The sequence below is a fragment of the Fusarium pseudograminearum genome, chromosome 3 (genome assembly GCF_000303195.2).
Source record: "Fusarium pseudograminearum CS3096 chromosome 3, whole genome shotgun sequence".
In the NCBI taxonomy this organism is placed as follows: domain Eukaryota; kingdom Fungi; phylum Ascomycota; class Sordariomycetes; order Hypocreales; family Nectriaceae; genus Fusarium; species Fusarium pseudograminearum.
The window spans coordinates 3,992,845-4,003,427 of record NC_031953.1 but is presented as its reverse complement, the minus strand read 5'-3'; the positions used below and the strand labels follow the sequence as shown (position 1 = coordinate 4,003,427).

Here is a 10,583-nt window from a genome sequence, read left to right as displayed (position 1 = left end):
AACTACTACAAGATCTCCGCTTAAAAATTGGACATTTGGTACGAATATGCGAGCTCTTTACACTATCAAAGATCCATCGATGAACCTTAGCCTCCCTTACATACAGCAGAACCACCATTATCCGTAGACGATTGAACCTTGCTTTTTGCTGTTCCCTTGTTTATGAAGACCTCGCACACAAATGCCAATAATTGACACCAAAGTTAAAAAAGAAGAGGCTGGGATCTTAAAACTGTCTCAGCCCTCCTTCAATATTCAAACCATCGCGAATCTTGAACGGATCCAATCTATCTGTCACAGCGTTCGTTATCTGGTCCTTGGATGATCTACCCGAAGTCCGCTTCCGAGTCTAGCAACCAATCCTTCGGTTCTTGGGCTCAGCTGGGGAACAAGGGTTTGGACCTTTGCCCTAGAAAGCTTGACCTCCACTGAAGCAAAAGTAGGGTAGGGCAGGGTTAGGTACTCAAACAGGGCTCTAGGCAGCCTGCATGCCTATAGTACTCTGTAGTAAGAGAAAGAAATAAAAGCGCAATATGGAGTCACGATGACACCGGAAACCACTGCATCCTCCCGTTCCCCGTCCCGGCCGGCTCATGTTAGGTCACGCCGGAAGAGCGGCTACCCGGTACCGTAATCCGGCCTTGTCCACGTTCATTCCATAGAATGGTCTGTAAAAAGGTCAAGCCTGTTGAGTGTGTTGTGTCACCGCCCCCATGCCCTGGTCAGTCGATGCCAGCTCATCGGGCAACCCGACCCCTAGCAATTGCATTTCCCTCCACGTCGAACCCTCTACCGCGTGGTTTGTGGGGGGCTTTTCTTTTTCTATTCTTCTGTTGCAGGAAGAGGCGGGAGAAGGCATGATTATCAAGTAGCGGTAAAACACCGCCCGCCATGTCTTTCTGTCAAAGCATCGTTGACACGGAAACTTGGATGAAGATAGTGAAGAACATCTCGTATCTTCAAAATAGGGCACAGTAAAAAACGCACATTGGGGAAAAGAGAAAACAAGCTCCCTCTAACGACAGTAGTCCCGGTGCCAACTGTTGAGTGCATGCAGAACAAAAACAACGCCGCCTCGTTCCGAAGTGGATGCACGACCCTTGCTAGGCTGGGCTACAACAAACGTCTTGGCCCACCAAGCTTTTCAAGCTTGAAGTTTGCGACCACAAGCCCTGCCCTTAGCCTCTGTCAAAACAGTCATCGTTTGCTCAGGGTGGCTGGTGAGAACTGAGACCTGAGACCGCAGACTTGATAATGGATCCGCCAATGAGGAGTGTACAGTAAGTAGTAGCTCATCAAGAGAAGCAAAGAATTGAGGAGAAAGATCACAAGTTTTCAAATTTCCGCCTGCACGACTCCGTACGCCATATGCCGAGCTATACAGTACAACCTCATGTTAACTTAGACCTATAACTCGACTACACCATCTCTTTTCTTCCGCTCCGTGTCACATGTGTCTTGTCGGCCGTTTGTTGGGTAATTTCCACCCCGGTAAGACTCTCATCGCATCCAGACAATTGGCCTCGTGTGCGCGTCTGCGTCCACTTCCGCCGCCACACATCGGTAAGCTTATCTGCTGCTGGGTGCCTTTGTCCCTTGCAGCATGCATATCGTAGCGAGGTTCGTAGGTGCATCGAGAAATCATTAGCTCAACCTTGCCATCATCAGCCATGTAATGCCTCCTGCCGTTGCAGCAACACTCTTGCTTTGATATGCAAGAAGGCTTCCGAATGAATCCTGTCTCTTTATTGGACCTCACGCACTGAGTCTCGCATTGCACATGCTCGGCTATGCATCCGTGAAAGCCACAGTGTTACTTCCTCAAACCTCTTCGTTTTCCCAATCCGCTTCTCCAAACATGGGTCCCTTCCTGGTCCCGCCGGCCACCTCTAGCTTCTCAAGAAACTCCGGTGGCACCGTGGGGATGTACTTTCGCTCTCTTTCACGGTTTACTCCACCAATTCCCGCGCCATAAGACACAAGCATGTCGGTGACCGAAGGCAAGACGAAGGGCAACATCAACGCAGGATCCAGCAACAGATGCTCGGGCATTTCATCGTCGTCGGACACGTCATCTTGAGCAGGGCTTGCCACGCTTCCAGGAGTCTCGAGGTGGTTCCCGTTTGACCGGCCCCTTACCGGTGTCACCGGTGTGCTGTCCTGACCCGACTTTTGTGGTGAAGGTATCCCACTCCGCCGTCTTTCTCGCTTGAGGGCCGCCTCTTTTTGTAAATTAATAAGATATTTCATACAGCTCTTTGGCAGACCTTTCTCGCCCACTTCTGCCCTGTAGTGGTTTGCTGAGTGTATAAGCTGCTGAGGACTAAGCCGCTTAAGCTGTTGGAGTGTGATTATAAGAGCTTCCATGTCATCTCCGTCGATAGATGAGAAACACTGAAGCCACTGCAGCAGCTGAATCACGGGAGCAAGATGCCTTCTTGCAGCGTCTTGCGTTGTCTCGCCCGAGGGACGCATCTCGCCTCCTTCGAAATGTTCTGCTTGCCTGTTATTCGTCCGTGCCCAGTCTTCCAATATTGATATGTTCATTCGAATCTGCATAGCTTTCGTCCTGGCGAGATACTTGCGATTCGACATGATGCGGTTGAAAAGCTCTGCTCCAATCCAGTAAATAAGCTGGGAAATAATCTGTGATGTAATCACCGAATGAATGTCGTAGAGGTCGAGAACAAACAGGGTGGAAGAGAGGAGGGAGGTGACGTTTCGGGGTGCTGGCTTTGCTCGTTGCTTTGGTGACGGTGGTCGGAAGCGCTTCTCCAACGGCTCTTCCTTGACTTGAGTCTTGCGCTTGAACAGTTTCCACTCGTTCTGAAAAGTGATATCCTCGAATCCGGGGATCGTCTCGTGTTCCAGCATGGCCACATCCAAGACCTTGTCTAGTCGTCGCTCAGCATCCCGCACGATAAGAATGAAGATCTCGTTTATCAACTCGGCAAGTTGGGCCTGGAACTCGCCAGTTGCATGAAAAAGTCCCGGGTCCTTCTTGAGGTAGTGAAGGAGAAGAGTGGCATTTGAGATCCAGAAGGCCAGGATGGTCATGTCCCACTGACACCTCTCAACGACATCATTGATGTAATCCATAGCTGACACTAAAAGCCTCTCTAAAAGCTCGGGGCTTGAGTGGTAATGCGCATATCGTGCGCTGAGGAAAATCATGTTGGCGGGGACAGGCTTTTGCGACGGCGATCTTTGCGGTGTCATGTTGGTGATGACGATATCCAGTATGCGCTCCAGCTCATGTTCCTGAAATACGAACATCTGATCATGTAAACAACGGTTCCAGTCAAACTCTTGTTGCTCTTCCTCGAATTCGTCGACAGGCTACAAAACTTGTTAGTTCCTTAACATTTTCCACGTCTGCGGTTAAGCCATACCTCTGGCTGGTCGTCCATGCCGACATTTCCGAGGTCGACCTCAAGATCCCGAGCGCTTTCCATCATCAACCGTCTTCGCATCTCGTTTTCTGCCATCTCTTCCTCGAATCGATCCTGAGAGAAACCAGGGCGGTAGAAATCATCGGTTCCTGCATTGCCGATATTATAGCCAGCATCATGAAGGTAAAATGACATCTCGCTGTCTGGAGGTACGAAGTCAAACGCCGTTCGTCCTGTTGAGGTTTTTTGGTCGGAGGAGGCGTTGTTATCAAGTAGTAGTTTCGCGATTCCCTTGTGTCGGTTCGTCATAGCCCACATTAGAGCTGTCCATTGATTGCGATCTTGCTTGTTGACGTCAGCGCCTGCATCAATCAATGCCTGAACTACAGGTTCATGACCCTGTTTATAAATTAGCAACGGATGTGCAGCTTATAGGGGAAATACGCACAAAGCAACTGGCATATATAAGTGGTGGTGTTCCATCTTCATCTTCAGCATCCAGATCAAGGTACTCCTTTGCTCTTCCACCGAGCAGCTTTCGGATCCTGTCGACATCGCCGTTACTCGCAGCCATGTTGAGAGCTTTCTGGAGCTTCTCCTTCTTTTCTGTCTCGGACAGAGTTTGGCTATTCAAGACCTCGTCTTCGTTCTCGAAAGCAGGAGCTGCCTGGTGCGCTGCCTGGGCGGCCAGCATTTCCATTAATCGCGTATCGCTATCGGAGGGACCTTTCGTGATGTCATTCTCATAGTCGGTGTCGTTGAGCGACAGGTTTCCGAAGTTGAGAGGTTTCGCTAGAGCTGGTGTGGTGAGGAACTGGGACTGGCCTGTTTTCACAGCGCCGTCAGCGACGTGTTGGTTATACAAGAAGCGCAAGTATGCGACAGACCTTGCCAGCCATCGTACATCTCTGTCTCGGTGATGAGATGCTCGTTGGGCACATGCCGTCTGTCATCGAGGGATGTGGGAAGATCTGCAGGGAGAGGTCGTGGCTTCTCGTCTGGCTGTCCATCTGAGCCGCCGAATGAGTCCCCTAGATCCATGATGGAGGGAGGGGCAGACACAGAGACCGAGACAGTTGCGGCGCGTGGCTCATGGAAGGTTGTATGAGATGATGGTGATTCGAGCGGACACAGAGCGAATTCGCGGGTGGGTTTTGGGTGTCGAATATGGTTAATGGATGCTACAGGGTCAATATCGTTGGCCAAAATCGGTTGGTTGCGCTGATGTCGTCTGCTGGTTGAGTGAGTTGTCGTGGAGGGCAACCTTACCTACCCACTTTGTCCCTGATGAAGTCCTGGAGAAACCGTCATTCCGCTTAAGTTTTGGAGCAGCTCCGCTAAAAGCAGCAGCACAATACAGTACAAGCTGTAACTTAATTAATGGTATCTACGACACACGTCGTCACAGAAGCACAGCCACAGCATTACTGAACCATCTTTTGTACCCAATCCGGTATCAAAAGGTCTGTCCACTCAATTCAGGTTCGAAAAAGTCCGCGCAATGCTGTATGTCAGGACAAACTAAGACGCGAACTGTTACAAGTTTATCGAGTATCCACTTGCATTGTTGAGGCTATACTTTATGCTAATCTCGTTCGCAAATCGTCATTTCAGGCTTCCATGTCAGTTACCCTAAACAGCTCGTCTGCCAAAAGCCCTCAATCGCTTTACTCCACCATCGGGAATCATGATAAGCTTGACATGGGTTACTGGACCCTTCTTTTCCTTTTCGTCACTTTCAAACTCATGCTCCTGATCAGGACCAGTCTTGCTAGGAGGAACAAAGACCCTCCAAGCCGTGGCATCTGCAACAGGATCTCCGTTACCTGTCCACTCACAGCCTTCGATAGACACTTTTTGGGGATAGTTGCCTCTGAAGTGTGCAGTATCAACAATCCACTTCTCAATGTAACCAGGCGCTCCGAGCTTGATGATGGCGAAATCAGTGTGATCCTTTCCTCGCGACCGCTTCGTTTCCCAGCCGTCGCCCATATCCTTGCCGCGACCAGGAATGAGAAGGTTGTCCTTGGTTCCAAAATGTTGATCGCTGCATGACACAGCAATACCACCGTTTTGCGCCGCAGCGAGATCAAAGATGGCGTCTTTGTCCTCGGGGAAAACGGGGACGGCGTGCCCAAAAAGACGGAACCGTGCGATACCACCGTCGGGGTACATGTTGAGTCTCACGTGTGTATATGCCTTTTGGTCAGGAGTCTTGAGCTTCCAGGCAAAACGCTGAGAAGGACCACACTCTTGAATGCCGAGGATAGTCTCCCACTCTCCTCGGCCTCCTCCCCAAGAGACAACCTTGTCATCATCTTGGCTGAAGACACCTTCAACTGAAACAGCTGGTGCATGGTTTCCGTTGAAGAAAGCCGTGTCAATCTCAAGGCCTTCGATCGTGCCGGAGGCGACACCCAGCTTGATGATGGCGTAGTCGAATGGCTCTTGGTTATGTCGTCGAGTCTCCCAACCATCATACCAAGCACCTGTGAATACCATCTTGCCTGGCTGAGCAATTGGGGCTCTGGGGTTCAAGAGGTTGGCTGCCTCACAAAACCATTGGTCTGAGTAGCCAAGGACCTTACCGCCTAGGCCACTGGAGATTAGGTCTGTAACTGTTTAGTATGTCTTGATTGTAATTTGGTACAAGTGAAAATGTGGGTGACACTGACCAATACATGTTGAACGGAAGGTCTTGTCAATGTCATCTGGTCGAACTGCTGAGACATCAACATTGTTGAGTTTATACTCAATCTCGTCAGCAATGGAAGTCATGGTGGATCGATTGACACAGTGAAAAATGAAGAAGGGATTGATCCAAACATGTATACATAAATGAGAAAATCAGACAATTTGTAGTGGTCTCATGTCTTCATGTTATCAGACTGAGGCCATGATCCGTTAGTCGGGGGAGAGGATCCCGGGCAGTGCCGGTGTGCCCACTGGCACGGGTCAAGATCATGCCAACGGCTACTGGTCTCTTATTTTGCTTATTGTTATTGGATGCTTCGGTACTGCAGTCTACAGCTGAGGTGTCTTTCACGTACGATTCCTCGCCAATGCTTGTTTGGCTTACATCCAAGTCGCTGACAAGTCTGGGGTTTCGGCTGTAAGTCAGCTCGCTGCAGGGCTTAGTTCCATCAACGGCTTCGGAGGAGTGGAGGAAAAGTCAATGGTTAGCCGGACGGCGGCTTTTAGGGACCAACCAGAGAATTGCCAACTTACATTGCGGATCAGATCATCCATGGCTGGACCCAACTAACGAGCTTATGTAGCTTGAGATGTTGGCTCTATCATTTCAAACAATAGTTGATGCTATATCTCAAATTATCCTTCTTTCCATTTACCTACCTACCCTAGATCAGCACCTTCTGACGTGATTGCTACTCGCGATGATGGCCATGTCTTTTTTTACATACCACCTACCCCGCGTCGTTGCCAAAAGGTCCTTTGTGATTGGCTAAAGCTCTCTATCTTCTCATTGACGTCAACATTGGTCGCAAATAGGAAGAAGCGAAACTCCAATTTGTCATCGTGAACCTTCTCTCTCATTCATCTATCTGCACCTGCATTTGCATCTGCATCTGCATCTCATCTACATTCGTGAACCTTCAACTACGTGCACTGTCACTAATCACAAGACGCGTAAAGGCGTCTGTTGACCCTGGCACCAGGACCCTGCTCCCTTTTGTTTGGATTGCAGCTCATCTCGCGAGTACTTAATTACAGCTTATAAGGCATACGTCTACATACACCAACTCTTTACATAAACAACAAGGCATAATGGCGAGTGCTACGGGTGTTCCGGAGCGGTTCCCTTCCATCGAGGATAGAGAAACAGAGCCCCTTCTTGGCCGGCCCGGCGATGCCGCACAAGAAGATGGCGTCCCTATGATCAAAAACCTGGTTCTTGGTAAGCCGACATGAATATCTTTATATCTACCCCAAGAAACTAACCATGCTGTGTACCAGGAACCGGTATAGTCGCCCAGCTGGGCGTTGTACTACTCACGATCTTGGTCTGGGCCAGCGTCCTATCAAAGCCGTTGATCCTTTTCTCAGCGCATCCGTTACTTCAGTCGCTGGCTGTACTCACCTTGGCGCAGTCTGTTCTAAGTTTACAACCTACGCATACAGCTGAGCAGAAGCGCGTCGGTCAGCGTGTCCACGCCATCCTCAACCTCGTGGCCTTCTTGATCCTCGTAGCTGGCGTGACTATCATCGAATACAACAAGTTTGCCAACAACGGTGCTCACTTCCACTCTGTCCACGGATATCTTGGCGTCATCACCTCCATCGTGCTTCTTCTTCAGTATGGCGTCGGCTTCACCATGTGGGCTACTCCCAGTTTGTACGGAGGCGTCGACAACGCCAAGGCTGTGTGGAAGTACCACCGCTGGAGCGGATACACCATCTTTGTCCTCCTCTTGGCTACAGTCACTAGTGCCGCCGAGACCGACTACAACAAGAACGTACTGAAGATGAAGCTGTGGGCCGTCCTTTTGCTGTCCATTGTGACGCTGGTGGGTATTGTTCCTCGGATCCAGAAGCAAAAGCTGGGTTTCCGAGGCCCAACTTCAACTTAAATTGTCCTGGCTCATGTTGCCAGCACGCTTTCGAAACCCACTGGCACCAAGATAAGAGTATGAGGCAAAGGGTTATGCTCCTAGCATGACGCATTGGCACAGGACGTAAGCGGATGGTGTTAGAGTCTGATTGCTTTTCTGTTCGATTCTGTTTGAGGCTGTCGGGCCACGCACGGCTCGCGCGTATTAATTGATTATCAGGTAGTTAGTGGAGGTTGTCTATGCATCAATTATTGCACGAAGAGGGGTGTCTACCCTTTTGCTCTGTGTCTTGCCCTGCTGTTCTGGTTCCAACAACCATATCCCTAGACACCTACCTGTTAACATTGCGCGAAGGTAGTCACCCAAATACTTCTTGTTTACTCAATTTACTGTAGCATGGGCTGTGCCAAAGTAAACATTCGTTCATTGCAGCTCGGGCTCGTTTGCTTGGCTCCGAGATCATACCAGGTTCATTGCGTTGCAGTCTCTTACAGCCACTTGGTCTCGATGCGACCCAAGAAGGCCGTTTCAAAAGAATGTTGGAGTTCACTGCTACTATAAAGGGTCTGTCGATTCCACCATTCCACCGGGGCGGGCAAGTAATTCGGCAGGAATCCATCACGAGCAAACCCTTGTGCCTTTCGAATCACAGACACCCTCGAAAGACTGTCAGGATAGGTGCCTGTTGTATAATGTCACGTCAACTTTCCTCAGACATGAATGATACTTGCCATATATGCGATTTGTATAGGAGTGAGAGCTTCAACATGAAGATGTCGACAAAAACTTGTGTAGTATGCATTGGGATCAAGAAACCTACCCATGCCATGACACCCAGAAGCAAACATCGGCCCCCACACCGTCAAACATGCCTTCCACTCATAGCCTTGAGCCAATGCTCGATAATAAGAGACGCAGTTAGGCAGCTTGTTATATCGAATGCTACGTCGATAGATGACCTGATAAGGGAACACTCCTCATTGTAGATTCGGGCCTCTTGATTCGATCAGTACACGCAACATTGAAGCAGCTGTTACAACTGTTGCAGTAAAAAGGAGCACGATACTACAAATGCTGGTTTTCGTCGATTAATATTAATATCTCGCAACACTACCTCCGTAACGTTACCGCTTGAGTGACTAAATGTGACATCCTGACCGAATCCACCACGGGTCGAGGCGTGAAGTGCAGGGATCCCATGGGAAAGGATATATCCCTGGCTGTCAACCCATCCCTCAGGGAATAGCAGCTGCAACGCCACTAATAAATGAATGTCCAAAACGATTTCCTAAAAGCATTAATAGGACAAGAAACGAGGCGAGAGCTTGAATCTGTTGCTCCTCACTTATGGGCAAGTCTCACAGGCAGGCAGGTTTAATTTATATCTAGGACCAGGCTTCTAAAGTCATCCGATAACCCACATGCAGCGAGTCCCCAAACTCACAGTAACCTAGACAAAGACCCGTCTGGCAGAAACACGGTCATGGCGTCGGTTCCCGCGGCTGATAGCTGGAAACAAATCCATGGCTGATAGGATATCAGGATAGACATGTTGGGCTCCTAATGACCCCTTCAGGCTGAACTTCATGCCAGCTGTCATCGAAAATGGATGGATCAAAAGTCCCATTATTGTTGACGACTGCTGGCGAGGAAGATAAAGCCCCGCATCTTTACTGATGCTCCCCGCTTAGCCTCGAGAGACCATGCCTGTGGACAGAGATGTATCATATTGTGTGGTTAGGTCGACTCGCTGCTGGCCAATCTGACTTATCAACCAACAGGTCCGACCAGTTCTCCTCTGCAGATCAATTGATAGATCGGGGTTGCGGCTTGGTTGATCATCGAATTGTGAAACCACTTGAAGGCTCAGAAAATTGATACTCTGGGTATCTGTGTCGTCTTGACCAACCATGTTTGGTGTATGAATCGTCTGGCTGGTAGCACATGATTCTCGGTCCACTGTAATGCTGTTATTCCTGGCTTGGCATTGGAATTACTGCAAGCTATATGCCAGACTGTTCACTGGTAAAGTGGAAATGCATAATGGCTGTAGGAATGTTATAACTGTAGCCGAGTAAGGTTTGTGGGGTTCTGGCTTAGAGTCGTGAAGAGTAAGGATGTAAGTTGTTCATATTTCAACCACCTTGCTGCCAACGTGCAAGTAGCTAGATAACAAAAATAAAGTCTCCTGTATGTAGCTGTGGCCGCAACAACAATGTGGGAGAAAGCATGATCCAGATTACTATGCCCATAGGAAAATAAAAACGAATCCAAAGGAAACAAACCCCTGTATGCCGAGATGGTGGAGACTTGCAATGTGATAAAGAAGCGGAGATGTCTGTGATAGTTGATTGGCAAAGCCATCTCTCACTGCATTCTGACAGTCCCGTGCCTTGGTGGCTGGACACGTTGTCGCCAGACATGGACATGGGTTATGGTTCCCCCCACAGCCTGGGGATTGGTTTGATTCTTCGTGGCGTTTTACTTGACGTCACGTTCAATCCTGAACACACAGACGTCATGCGAAGCACACATAGTCTCAAACTAGTCGTTGGTGGACGGACGCTTGACAGTTTGAGACAAACAGCAAGATCCAATAAAAAAGAACACAGCCGGAGAG

At 49.3% G+C, this 10,583-nt stretch overlaps 3 protein-coding genes across 3 annotated transcripts; 1 reads left to right on the top strand and 2 right to left on the bottom strand.

The window, feature by feature from the left end:
- Nucleotides 1-1,821: 1,821 nt before the first annotated feature.
- Nucleotides 1,822-4,433, bottom strand: FPSE_02983 (uncharacterized protein; the record flags this gene model as incomplete). Its single annotated transcript, XM_009256102.1, has 4 exons — nt 1,822-3,339; nt 3,393-3,791; nt 3,841-4,217; nt 4,280-4,433. 4 exons carry the CDS (start codon nt 4,431-4,433, stop codon nt 1,822-1,824), a joined length of 2,448 nt encoding a protein of 815 aa, XP_009254377.1.
- Nucleotides 4,434-5,024: 591 nt separating this feature from the next.
- On the bottom strand, nt 5,025-6,170 carry FPSE_02984 (uncharacterized protein; the record flags this gene model as incomplete). The annotated part of the gene is made up of 2 exons (XM_009256103.1): nt 5,025-6,004; nt 6,068-6,170. The coding sequence occupies 2 exons, from the start codon at nt 6,168-6,170 to the stop codon at nt 5,025-5,027; spliced, it is 1,083 nt and encodes a 360-aa protein (XP_009254378.1).
- A 1,008-nt stretch (nt 6,171-7,178) lies between these two features.
- FPSE_02985 (uncharacterized protein) lies at nt 7,179-7,981 on the top strand (the record flags this gene model as incomplete). Its single annotated transcript, XM_009256104.1, has 2 exons — nt 7,179-7,308; nt 7,368-7,981. 2 exons carry the CDS (start codon nt 7,179-7,181, stop codon nt 7,979-7,981), a joined length of 744 nt encoding a protein of 247 aa, XP_009254379.1.
- Nucleotides 7,982-10,583: the final 2,602 nt, after the last annotated feature.